The 14,312-nt window shown below is 44.1% G+C and overlaps 1 protein-coding gene across 11 annotated transcripts in view; it reads right to left on the reverse strand.

Annotated features, from left to right (window-relative positions):
- The window catches only part of DLG2 (discs large MAGUK scaffold protein 2), a 1,451,407-nt gene that overhangs the window by 66,604 nt on the left and 1,370,491 nt on the right, over positions 1–14,312 (reverse strand). For all 11 annotated transcript variants that reach the window (XM_021686447.2, XM_021686448.1, XM_021686449.1 and 8 more), the window contains one exon: positions 2,335–2,511. In XM_021686447.2, the coding sequence (XP_021542122.1) occupies positions 2,335–2,511 (177 nt within the window). The remainder of the gene's footprint in view (positions 1–2,334; positions 2,512–14,312) is intronic.

The following is a 14,312-nucleotide window of genomic DNA, read 5'->3' on the forward strand; positions in this document are numbered from 1 at the left end:
ACCAGACCTTCTATTATCAGAATCACCCGGAGGGATTTACAAACACAGATTTCCAGGACCCACTCCAGATGGACTGAATTAGAATATTTGTGTGTGTGTGCATGCATGTGCATGCGCGCGCACACGTACATTCACACAAACACACATACACATGCATGCACACACAGAGGAGAGGGTCAGAGAGGGAGGGAGTGGGCACATCTAAGCTTTTATAATGTTCCCTTGCTATGAAAACCACTGTTCTGGTTTACTATCTTCCCACATAATCCATGCCATCTCTACACAGCTCCAACCAGTAAAAGAATTTCTTTAAAATGAGCTGAAATCAGGGTGCCTGGGTGGCTCAAGTCCGTTAAGCATCTGCCTTTGGCTCAGGTCATGATCTCAGGGTCCTGGGATCGACCCCTGCATCGGGTTCCCTGCTCTGCAGGGAGCTTCCTTCTCCCTCTCCAACTCCCCCCCTGCTTGTGTTCCCCCTGTCACTGTCTCTCTCTGTCAAATAAATAAATAAAATCTTTAAAAAAAAAAATGAGCTGAAATCTATTCCCCCATAGCTTCCTCCACTCCACTTCTATCCTTGGGGCCATATTCAATAAGATAGCTCTTTCTTCTACCCAGCAGCGGCTCAGACAGCTCTGATGAATTGAAGCAAGCCAAAATGCACGTTGCCTTGACTCTTTTTTTTAAGTAAATGGAAATAGAAAAACAGAATATAAACTAGTGCTGAGAGTCACTGCTTTGAATATATACCCTTTGAGAAAACCCTACAAGCCATAGTACAAATTCACAATGTCCTCTCAAAGCAATGTGAGGCAACTATTGTGGAGCTCAGAGGTTTTTACATTTTTTGTATTTTTTTATTAAAAGATTTTATTTATTTGTCAGAGAGAGAGAGAACGTACACAAGCAGGGGGAGCGACAGGCAGAGGGAGAAGCAGACTGCCCACCGAGCTGGGAGCCTGACACGGGGCTCGATCCCAGGACCCTGGGATCATGACCCGAGCTGAAGGCAGATGCTTAACGGACTGAGCCACCCAGGTGTCCCCGAGCCCAGAGGTTTAAAGAGACCCAGAGAACTGTGCGCTGGTGGGAGACCCACACAGGGGCACGGAGGGCAGGGAGGTTCTCTGGAGTTACAGCGGCTTCTTCGTCACTCCTCCCCACTAACCATGAGGGAGCATCTGTGTGACAGTCAGCCTGCTGCCCTCTCCCCACATTCCTCCCCGGGCTGTGTGGCCCCATACAGAGAAGGACGGGGGACCAGTCTTCTCTGGGGTGCCAATGCCCCAGAGTGATTCTTGGGTATAAGTGACATCTTCACTACAGTCTGTGCTAGCTCAGTTGCTGGATTGCAGCACCAGAGTGCTCAGCTTCACTGAGGACTCTTCACAGAGGTGTTTGGGGTGTTTGGACAGGAGAAAAGCCCTCTGAGAAACCTGTAGCTTGAGAAAAGTTGGTGACTGCCTTGAATAAACGTTATCCCTGACTTCAATTTCATAACCATATCTCTTTCCTGGGATACAGACAAATGTGTTTCATGGACAATATTTTGGTGCCAAAAAGAGGTTCATGGGAAGGAAAGTTCCTCCCTGGTCCTGAGGACTAGAAGCTGCTGGGGGCGCATGAGGGGGTTGGCTGTTCCAAAGTATATTCCCGCCTTTCGAAAGCATAGTGGAAGAAATGTTTAGAAGAGAAAGAGCATGGTAGTCTTGACTCAGGAAACACATATAGAACTAAGTATCTGATTGAGTGAAGGTGGGAGTTGTGGGGTGGCTGGGGAACAGGAGTAACTAAAACAGTAACAGTTATAAACCCAGTCTTTACCTCACCAGATGTTTGACAGCTCATATCCCAAGAATCTGAATTTGGAATGAAGGTTTTTAGTTTTTCTCCTGTCAGTATTTGAACGTAATACATAGGTAGGACCTTTGATTAGTAAATTGTAATTTATTGGGCTTTCACCTGACCGTTCTGTAAAGTTATCTAGTAAATGTGAACCTCTGGAATAACCTGGAGTGTGTAAGTCAGCATATGTGCTAATAAGATGATCTTGAACATGTGGATGCTGGTAAACGTTTTAGGAAGGCGGTGTAAGCAGATCCCTTTTCTTTCTTTGTGCCTTATCACAGTCACCAGTTTTGGTAAAATCCTAATATGAGAAGAATGAGAATACTTAATTCATGTCACCTGTCACCACTGACAATTTCCCTGCTGACTGACTATCCCACTCAAATGGTTATTTTGTGAACAGTTTGCCGTATCTTCATATTCCCTCATTTCCACCCCCTAGATCACTGAAAAGCAAACACTCTGAAATAGAAAAGGCATTTTTACCTCCGTTTGCTGGGGATGACCCCCATCTCCTCACTGTCCCCCTCCAGCGTGACTCTCCTGGCTTGCCACCACTCATCATCAGAGGCGTTGATAACATGGAGAATATCTCCATATTTAAAACTAAGTCCTTGACTTGGCAGCCCACTGTCCTTGCTCTTGTCATAGTCAAACATGGCTCTGTAGAAATGACAAGAGAGAACATCGTTAGGAACCTCTGCAGCACAGATTTCGAATTCACTGTTTTGATTACCCACTCTTGCCCTGAGAATCCTTCATCCATTCAATACCAGCTTCCAGGAATGACTCCCAGGATTGCAGTCTACATTCCCACTACTGTGGTCACAAATCCACGTTAGTTCCTGCTTCTCCTTGGAGGCTGCAGGGGCAGCCTCCAGACCCCTAAAATGGGGGTACTGCTTCTTTCCTTGGAGACCATCCTATGTGGCGAGGTGATAATGGGAGATGTGACAAAGGGAGTTTAGTACCTGACATTTCTTTCCCTCCCACTACAATCAAATGTTAAAAGTCACTACAAGAAGGAAATCATGAAGAGAAGCATGGGCATCTTTCTGAATGAAGCATTTTGTGTTATGAACAAATCCTCTCAGATGTATCAGTCCATACAACTCTTTCTTTTGTAATGGGGAAACATGGTAACAACTTAAAGGTCATCCCATTGGGGACTGTGAGACTTCCACTCCCTGGACTATTGGACCATTACTGAAGTTGAATGGTTGCAGTTCATTCACTATATTGTACACCTGAAACTAATATAACGCTGTATGTTAATTATACTGGAATTCAATCTTTTAAAAAAGAAAATGCTAATTAAAACCACAAAAACAGAAAAAAAATTAAAATAAATTGAATGGTGGCAGAGGTTAATTCAATGCCATGAATAAGCGCTCAAAATGCAATAATGAAAAAACATAATTACACCCATGTTTACATGTGTGTCTAGAGATAGATCAAGATTATATGAATAAGACAAATCTTTTTGCTTGCACAGAATGCTAAGCCTATCTCAGCATCACACTCATCACTCTGAATTGTAATTCTTGCTCTATGTACCATGTTGTTCTCACTAAAGAACACATGCTGAGCCTTTGCTAAGACAAACGCACTGTAACCTGTATAAATTGGTGGGCTGAGGGAATTGCAAACAGAACTGGAATGATGACCAAGACCTTAGTAGCTAGGTGTTTCCTTAAGTAGCTGACAATTTGTGTCAAATCTTATATTGCCTGCCTCCTCCTGTCTCCCCACATCACAAACCACCACCACACACATGCAGCGTACAATTTCTCAGGAGAAGCAGATTTTGCCACCTCCCTGCTTACTCCCCTTTGATTCCATCCTGACAATTTCCTTGGAGTGTAACCACTATGCAAGCAAAACTAGATAGATCTGGGGAACAGATTTTTTCTCAGATCACTGAGGACCAAGAATGGTTCTTTTCCTTTCTTCATTTTTTTTTCCCCTCATGAAAGAAATGTCATATCTGCTGTCATGGCAACCAAAAAGAGCTGAAGACAGCTTGTAGAGCTCTCAAATATTGTAGGAAAATTTGAATTACTTGTAACACAGCTCCTTCTTCCACTAACTCTGTCCCTAAGTCATGGAATTAGGGGAGAGCTTTTCGGTCAAACCTCCCAGAATGACTCACTTCCACCTTGACCATCTGCATCTTCCCTACCAAAGATTTTGGCTAAGCTCCACCAGGCAACAGGGGGCTGAGAGAGGGCAGGGGCCCACTTCTGATGCCCTCACTTCTCTGGCTGGGTGCTGTGACATAAATGAACTAGGACTCCGGAGCCACAGGTTTTTGTAATGCAAAATTAGTCCAATAACTACATTCGCACGGAGCTGTTGCGAACATTAATAAGACATATGAGGCTCCCAGCTCATGGCAGGTACACTGTAGCAGCTAGAGCATAGTGGTTAAGAATATGGGCTCCAGGGTCACACTGTTAGAGTCCTTTCTTGGTTCTACTATTTCTTTCCAGTCATATAGCTCATTATCCAGGCAAGCTACCTCACCTTTCTTAGGCCTCAGATTCCTCATACATACCAGCAATGATAACAGTACCTACATCAGGAAGTTATTGTATGGATGACATGTGACATAAGGTAATACATGTAAGAATAAAGCATGCACAACAATGCCCGGCACATAGTGACAATCAACAAGTATGAACTATCATTATCATCTCACCTTTCCCTTTCACTCATAAAAATCCTTTCTATAGATTCTACTCTGTGCAAAAAAGAGTTAACATAGCAAGCTTGAGATTGCTATTCTTAAAAAAACCTGCCCACAAGGATGGCTCTTGGCTGACATCTGGGAAATTAGATTTTGGGAAGGTTCTCACTATTTCCTATTAAGAATGGCTCACCATGCCTAAACTGTTTGTACAAACCACATTTAAATGGAACATTTGCTTTTCTTCTGTGAGTCTGGAATTGTGGTATGGGCCAGGCAGATGGTGACTACATGATCAGCCCCCAGCAAAAACCCTGGACCCTGAGTCTTTAATGAGCTTCCCCAGAAGACAAACTTTTACACCTGGTGTGACAATTTGTTGCTGGAGAGATTAGGCATGTCCCATGTGACTCCACTGGGAGAAGGCTCTTGGAAGCGTGTGCCCAGTTTCCTCTGGATTTTGTCCCCAAATCCTTTCCCTTTGCTGATTTTTGCTTTGTATCCTCTTGCTGTAATAACTCAGTCCTGAGTATGACTATGCTGAATCCTGTGAGCCCTCCTAGTGAATCATCGACCCCGGGGATTGTCTTGAGGTCTATAGATTGCATATCATTTTCACATACACTACCTCATTTGTGACTCTATACATTCTGATGAAGAAGGTATGATGGATATAGTATTATCCCCTTTTTATAGATGAGAGACAGACTAACCTCAGCATACAAGGGTCAGCAACCTCAGGCTGGAGTGTGGGTCCTCTGATCTGGAGCTCTAGTGCAATGCTCTTCACTTTGTTCCCCACCAGAACCCCCCACCTCCATCCCCAAGTCTGAGAGGTGGTGACAAGGTGGCAAGGATGATGACCATGACAGCTACCACTACTTATGCTCATATTGGGTAGCTTGGCACTTTGTATCTGTTGTCTTATTTGACATCATAAGAACCTGAAGGTAAAAATTAGTATCCTCATTTTACAGATGAGGGAAGGAAGCTTAGGACATTAAGGCACCAGCCCCAGGTCACACGTACGCATTTGGTGGAGACTGCATTGGGAATATGGTCTGTCCGGCTCCAAAATCCACATTTTTGGACATTTCATTGTAAGCTCAGTTTCCCAGCCTGTTTGTCCTCTGGCCGTGCTCACAATTTAGCAGTACCAGGATCTCTTCACCTTCCTTCAAGGCTGACCATCCTCCCCTACCCCCTACCCCCAAATCCCCAAAGCTCCATTACTGCTCAGTTCTTGTCTCAATGTTTTTTATCCTAAAAGTCTTTGAACCTGTGGTTTAGCACCAGGCTCCTTCTGGATGTAAAGTGTGGGGAGCAGAGGGAGAAAAGCCATCAGGAATTTGGCAGGTGGTTGCCAAGAAGGCAGGCTCTAGGATCGGACTGCCTGGGTTTGCAACTTTTTAACCATGTGATCTTAAGCAAGTTACTTAGCTTCTCTGGGTGTCAGGTTTTCATAATTGTAAAACTGGCCTATGGTAACACCACCTACTTCAAAGCATTGTGGAGAGGATTAAATGAAATAATATATGGAAAGTACTGGGACACCAGCTTGACACAGGCTGGGCTCAATAAATGGCAGCTACTATTACTGTTACTGTTTTTCCGAAAAATGTGCTGGCCTTGAATCCAGGGATCTGGGTCCCCACTGTGCCACTTAGTAGGCATCTTGTGGACTGTATATAAAGATATCTACAGTCCCACTCTATCTTCCGAGTCCAGTACAGCCCTGGGCACAAACTAGATCCTCACTACAGGTCTGTGGAAATGTTTCAGATGAACTTTGAAAGCCCTGCTTCTCTCACGCCTGTGTCCCCAAGTGTAAGGGAGGGGAGGAGACACTGTTCCTGGCGGTCCCCACCAGGCCAGACATTCAATCTACTGTGCTCCATTCTATTCCCAAGAATCCCTGAGGGAAGGTGTCCCCCTCCTGCCTTCAGCAATAGGTGTCCCCACAGAAGGGGCTCAGCAACATGCGCCTCCCCAGCTCTATTTATCTCGGACAATCTGCCCCTCGAGGATTACACTGACTTCAGACTTGTCAGGTCCCTGAAAACAGGCAGCTGATACATTTCGGCAGCTTCTGACTCCTTTGGATATTAATGGATCTTCGTGTCTGGGAGAAATGCTACAGTGCCCCATCACCTAATTTAAAAAGTGATAAGCTGTTTTTAATTTGCTTTATGTGCTAATTCATCACAGCAACTTTTATAAAATGCCATTAAGACTCACACTTTCCACCTAGGGTGCTTTTAACAAGTCCATTAGACAAGTAGAATTAGAGAGGAATAATGCAACTTCTCTCCCATCCCTCCCGGCCCTCTTGCATTTCACCATGTGGTGGCCCTTTGCCAACTGGGGAAATCTAGGAAGGGAAGTGAAGCAGCTGCTCATCCTCGTGGCTGTGCAACATGATGGGGCGACACCTGAGCACCTGATGGAAATTGTGCTTAAGTGCCCCCACAATGTGCTAAAGACTTTATATTTATCATCTTACTCAATGTACTGGGCAGGCAAGGCAGCATGTGGGTTATATGCCAAGCTTTGGAGAGAGAAGAGACCTGGGTTTACATCCCAACTCTGCTATTCCTAGTTGTGAATTTGGGGCATGTTACCTAACTTCCTCGATGATCTCTTCAGCATAGATGGCCATTCTCTCAACTACAAAATGCAGAGAATGATGGCATTAACTCAAAAGATTGTTACAAAGATCCCACCATAGGGTGAAGCATGTGAAATGCCCAACACCCACAGAGAAGGAGTTCCATTTTGTTATTATTTCTGATAACACTCTTGCCATGTCAGCGTTTTTAATCTCATAAAGGAAATGAGACCCAAAGTGCTGAAATGAAAAAAAGCTAATAAGTAACAGAACCAGGATTCAGATGTAGATAGATATGTCAGAATCAAAAGCCCATGCTCCTGGCAGTAGAATTAAGCTTGCAACTCCTGGCAAGGAACGTTGTGCTTAGACCTCACTTCCAGAGATTTCATGATTTGGTGATCACATTTATAATGACACCATGGACTAGATGTCAGGAGAGAGGCATGAGTAGTTTATAGAGGGCACATTCAGTTCTCACAACTGCCCCCACAAGGCATGGATTAGCCTTGTGTTGTAGATAAGGAAATACAGATTTGCATAACTTAAGTAATATGTCCGGTGTCACACCAGCTATCATGTGAGAGGGCAGGACTGAATGCGAGACCTGTCTGCCTCCAAGGCCTGTGGACTTGCTTCACCATCCCATCCACTGTCTTTGCAAGCAACCCTCTCCAATCAAAACCACCTACATTTTCTACTGGGCTTAGATTGCAGTAATATTCAATAATCATGGACCGTAATAGCACGCATGGTTGGTCAGAGGGTCGAGTTCTGGATTAACCACTTTAAGGCTGGTATAGCAGAGAATCACAAGGGTAAAGAGAACCCCTGAGACTGTGCCACTAAGTACTGAAAAAATTACTTGATGTGTCTCATGGTCATTGAAGATATGGTAGGGAAAATAATACCCTAACCCCTTCTCCTCAAGGATGTCTACACCTTAATCCCCAGAAACTGAGAATATATTACCTTCTATGGCAAAAGGGATTTGCAGATGTGATTGAAATTAGAGGTCTTAATATGGGGAGAGTATACTTGACTCTCTGGGGGGGCCCAATCCAATCACATGAGTCCTTAAAAGTGGAAGAGAAGGCAGAAGAATAGGTCAGAGAGATGTGACATGAGAGGTATATGGCGGCCATTGCTGGATTTGAAGATGGAGGAAGATAATTTGGCATAGAAGCAATGGCAAACTAACAGAGGACAAGAAAGGATGATTTCATAGACGGCAGGAAGAAGGCAAAGGCCACCCGTTTGATGACCCTGCCAAAGATTCTGTGGAATAAAAACAACTACTGAGCAACAATAATAATAGCCTACTGAGTGCCTATTATTGGCCGGCCATGTGCAAAGTACCTTTGTGTTACATAATTCCATCTTATTGAGTCCATGTAAACAGTGTGACATGTAAGTATGATATTCCTACTTTGCAGATAAAAAATTCAAGGCTTTAATCTCTTATACTTTATCCAATTCTCACAGAAACCCTATGAGATAATTATTTGTTCCTATGTTCAGATAAGGAAACTGAGGCAGAAGAAGCAGACTTTTCCTTCTCTGAAGATGTAAAGCACTCTGCTTGCACCTTTCTTGGGAAGACTACAATGTCCAGTTTTGAATGGGAGTGTCTCACCTCCTCTACTGGATTAGAAGTTACTGAAGGTCAGGGGCTCCCAGGTCCAGTCTCTGCACAGTCCTTGCAGATGTGTTATAAATGAACAAATCAACCATCAGCTTACTCCCTTCTATGCAGTGAACTTATTTGGGCTGGAGAAGCCTTTGTTTCCATGACAACTTTAACCCATGAAGCAGAGTGCTTTGACTCAATTTCCTTCCTTCCAGAAGCTGAGGTTTCTGCTTGATCAGAGGTTCTCACCTCTCTATGCAGCAGGAGAAAGAAGAGCAGCAGAAGATAAAGTCTGCTCTCTACTCCATGCCACTGTTCCACTGCTAAGGTACGCAGCTGAGGATCGTGCAAAAAGTGTAGATGCTGGAGTGAAGAGACACATTCAAGTGAGTTCACCTCTTTCTACCTGAGTGTCAGTGAGATTGGTCCACAACCAATCTGAGCCTCAGTTTATCAATGAATAGGCTTAATCATTCCCAGGTCTCAGCACATTTGGAGAGATTTAATGAGATGACATAGGAAAAGCCTTTAGCACACTAACTGCCAACCAATAGTTGCTTTACTTCACCTCTAAGGCATCATTTCTCTAAGGCATGTTTCAGCTGTCATGTTTTATGCCTCTGTCTTGCAAGGCACTGTGGGGAAATCAGGTTAACTTTCCATATGGCTGATAGGATGTGTGTCTCCTAGGATTGTGTTTGCCTTGTGAAAATTGCTCTGCTCTGTGCCATCTCCTCCATCAATCCTGGACCTTCTTTTCTCCTTCCTCCACCCTCACTGGGAGTTAAAGGCCCCTCTCATAGGCTCTTATATCACATTGTACTGTGATTTCTAATCTTTGCAAATTCTAGTTTGTATATGCCTGGTGGACAGGGGAGGTTCATATCCCCAGGGCCTACCACATAGCAGATGTCCAATCAAAGTTATTTTCTGTTATTACATTGTTGCCTATACTTCTCATAGGGCAGTCCTTGGAATCCAGTTGTGTACATTCTTTCTTAGGAAGGCACGGACAACTGGAAACAATAGGAAAGCCTGAGCAGCATCCAGCACCAGCTTCCCTGCCTTTCTTAGGAGATGATGAAGATTCATGCAATGCTCCTGTCTCTCAAGTCAGAATGCATTCATCTTAGGGTAGAAGGAAACACATAGCTCTGTACTGATTACTTTGCATGTCTTCTCGAGGAATCATACATATGCCTGTCGACCAGTCATCATATCCAGGCTGATAGAGGTCTGGTGTGGCCACTCAGTTCCCCATCTATTTCAATAATGAATTGTCCTTAGTGAAAAGGGTGGCGGAATCCACCCACGAATCAGTGTTAGTGGATAAGAACACATTAGCCTCTGTCAATCCTTGCTAAGAGGGTACTGACCAAGATGCTGTTTCTCCATGATTCCTGAGCACACAGTAGGCCTTACAGTGTGCAGGCACTGCTCTAGATATTTATTATCTGTGATTAAAGAGATTCTACTCCTTGAAGTGCAGGCATTGTTTCCAGCTGATAGAAGGTTAAATGCACCGTGTGCCATGGACTCTGGTATCACATGGGTTATGCCATTTTGTCATTAATAACCTTATAAGGCAGGTTTGTGCTCTGTAAAGACATACTTCTCGCCATGCCAGACTGTTTCCTTCTATGTCTGGAGGATACTGAGAAACTGTCAATTTCTACTGTACCCAAGGAATCAGGCAGTCACTGTCATGACTAAAGATGGAACTAATTAGGCACCAACCAGAGGTCCTCACAGCCTGGGCCTCTCCGCAGCTGTGGCATTTGATGATAATCAGGGAAGAAGCATTACTTCCAGGGACAACAACCCTGTCTCTTAGTCTCTCCTGAGTCACCAGTGCTCTCCGTCCCTTAGGGACACAATGTGAGCAGACTTCCTGTGTCTGGAGGCCTGTGTGTTGATCATTTCAGACAAGGCATCGTCAGAGTCTCCAGGGATGGGGCCCACTCCAGCCTGCTTTCTCTCTCAGGGTGTCCAAGCAATCTGTCAGGGTGATTTACACGGCTCTGCCGACTGACAGGACCTCATCGGAGGGAAGCAGAGGCAAATCTGAACCTGCCCAAAGGCAGGGCTCGACAGACCACAGCAAATGGTACTTCAGACTTCAGGGTTGGGTGAGGCTATAAAAATTAATCATCTTAAAATCATTGTCTTTCCCCCCAAATGCCATCAGCTGGCGACTCAGAGATTGAAATATGGGAAAGGGAACGTGGCCAGGATGAATAGCCCAGGCTTTAGTACAGTTCTAAAAGCTTTTATGTGCTGGCTTTGTTTATCAGGCAATCAAAATACATTAATCAAGATATTTCAGAAAGGCTGACATAGCCCTGACTGCAGCCTTTTATTTCTGATCCAAGCTGAAAATGGATATCAAGCTCTGGTATTCATGGCTTAGGTCTTATTGCCACAAATTAGTAAGCTTGCTGTAAGAGACAAAGAAGAAATATATATTTTTTTCCTTTTTTTAAGAGGGAGAGAGAGCAAGTAGGAGGGAGGGAGAGGGAGAGAGAGAAACCCAAGCAGGTTCCATGCCCAGTGCAGAGTCTGATGTGGGGTATGATCTCAAGACCCTGAGATCATGACCTGAGCCAAAAATCAAGAGTCAGACACTTACAAACTGAGCCCCCCAGGTACCCCTAGAAATACCCTGATACAGAATTTAATTATTGCTGATACACAATTATCATTTAAACATTTAAATTTTTCTAGAGAAGACACATGTAAAGACCATGAGACGTGGACATCAGATAGTCCTGGGTTCAAATAGCACCTCTGCCATTCAAAGCAGCTATGTGATTTTCATCTCTGTCCCTGGGTCTCCAAAGATGCAAAATGAGAGGCAAGATCCCTGCCCCCGAGCCCTTATGCGAATTATACATACAAGACATTTTAGAACCCAATCGGTGCTCAATATTTGTTAATGAGTGTAAAATCCAAATTTCTTCCCTGTAAATTCCACTGTTAAGTATCTACTGACTGACAGGTGGGATCAGCTGGTATGTTGCCTGGCTTAGAAGAGATGCTGGAGAAAGTTCATTTCTCTCACGAGCATATGGAAAAGGGGAGAAAGACATCCAAGAACGTTTGATATGATTACCCCAAATCCTCAGTGGTAGTTCATCAGGGTTGGTGATGAAATTCACATGTCACAACACCAGAAGGTTGGACTATCACTTCAGCTCCCCCTGATACTGAGCTCGCTTTTCTGTCTATGAGTTTTCAGAAAACTGGATGGGAGCAACAGGCCTGGATTGAGGCAATGGAAGATATGGAATTAGGGAAAACTTCCCCTCAAAATCTCACCTATGTCCATCAATGCTCCCCTTATCACTTTTTGAATGAGGACAGATAGAAGATGGTTCCTTTCTCACCCAGGTAAAAACATTGAGTTCAGGATGTAACTTCCACATATGGATATGAGGTAATAGTTATTTAATGGAATATTATTTACAGAGTGGCTTCTATGTGCCAATCACTGAGGACTCAGCAGTGAACAGGAGGCTTGCTTCCTGTTCTCATGGAGCTTAATGTTGCGTTGAGAATAGAGCTAAGGGTATATTCATTCAGCTACTCACACATTCATTCACCCATCCAGCAAATACTTATCAAGCATGTACCAATGATGATTCTAGGAGCTCGGGGTCTATCGATGAATGCAGACAGACAAAAATTCTTGCCTTCATGGAGCTTACATCCTAGCGAGAGGACATGGCAATAAGTACACAGAATAATAGGAGTTGATACTTGCTATGGAAAAGTGAAAAATAGAGCAGAGTAAGGGGTATCAGGATTTTTAGATGGGTAGAGCTGTGGTAGGGCAAAGGTTGCATTTTTGAGGGGGGGTGGGGTCAAGGTAGGACTCGCTGAGAGAAAGGTGGGGCAAGGCTTGAAGGAGGTGAGTTATCATGAAGACATCTGAGGACAGTGTTCTAAGAAGAGGGAACAGCCAGTGCAAAGGACCCAAATATAGTTAAAACTGAGTGCAGTCCATGCTATCATAGGAATTAATATGGGGGGCTACAGGATCACAGAACAGGAATCCCATCAAGTGCTCAGAAAGGAGATGATGAATGGACAGTTCTCCTAGATCTACTAGCTGAGAGGTGATAGTGGTTGTTCACCTGCCTACTCCAACCAACTGAACAGGTGTGTCCTTCACGCATTCTCCTAGGGGAACCTCATCTCTAACAGTAGTCATCTCACATCTTGAAGACTCAGCCTCTCCTGCATCCTGCCGCTCCTTGGAAGCAGGCATGTGAGCTGGGCCATGGAACACCTTTCCTCCTCTCAGACACTCTACCACAGCTCACACCTTGCAGAGGAATTTTTCAGCCAAGAATTTTTCTCTCTCTTTTTTTATTTCAGAGTGATTCCTTTATTTTTTTTATTATGTTATGTTAATTACCATACATTACATCATTAGTTTTTGATGTAGTGTTCCATGATTCATTGTTTGCGTATAACACCCAGTGCTCCATTCAATATGTGCCCTCTTCAATACCCATCACCAGGCTAACCCATCCCCCCACCCCCTCCCTCTAGAATTTTTCTTAACATTATTTAAAAAGTCAAAGCACTGACTAGATAGAAAGAAACAAGCATTCTGTAAACTTGCAATCCATTCTATGAAACTCAGAACTTTCTCTGGAACCCCTCCCTGAGCCTATCCAGAAAGGGCTATCTATTCCCTTCTTCCAGCTGGGTTGCTACCTTGTCCACAGTCTTGTTCTTGCATTCAGCAGGCTATGTTTTAGTTGACTTGCCTGTGGGTCTGTTTTCCCTTCTAGATGGCCCAGTTCTGGAGGGTTAGGACAGGGTCTCCTTGATCTGTGTGTCTCTCGAACAGAGCCCAGAGTGGGAGGCGATTGCGACACAAGGCTAAATTGAATTGAACTGAATTCAGAACCCAAGCTGTGTGACCTTGGGAACATTACTTCAACTCTTTAGGTCTCTTTCTGTTACCTCATCTGTAAAATGGGATTAAAAATACTATATTTTAGGGGCACCTGGGTGGCTCAGTCGTTAAGCGTCTGCCTTCAGCTCAGGTCATGATCCCAGGGTCCTGGGATCGAGCTCCGCATCGGGCTCTCTGCTCGGCCGGGAGCCTTCTTCTCCCTCTCCCACTCCCCCTGCTTGTGTTCCCTCTCTAGCTGTCTCTCTCTCTCTCTGTCAAATAAATAAAATAAAATCTTTAAAAAAAATACTATATTTTATCAATTTTAAGATGCACCTTTTTTTCATTCCCATCTCTACAGTTAGGATGTATCTCTCTCTTTTTTTTTTTTTAAGATTTTATTTATTTGAGAGAGAGAGAGAGTGAGCACAAGCAGGAAGCAGGGGGAGTGGGAGAGGGAGAAGCAGGCTTCCCACTGAGCAGGGAGCCCGATGCAGGGCTCGATTCCAGGACTCTGGGATCATGACCCGAGCCAAAGGCAGATGCTTAATGACTGAGCCACCCAGGCACCCCAGGATGTATCTTTTTTTTTTTTTAAAGCATTTTAAAGAAAGATTTTGTTTATTTA

This window comes from Neomonachus schauinslandi, chromosome 11 (genome assembly GCF_002201575.2).
Source record: "Neomonachus schauinslandi chromosome 11, ASM220157v2, whole genome shotgun sequence".
NCBI classification, from domain to species: Eukaryota; Metazoa; Chordata; class Mammalia; order Carnivora; family Phocidae; genus Neomonachus; species Neomonachus schauinslandi.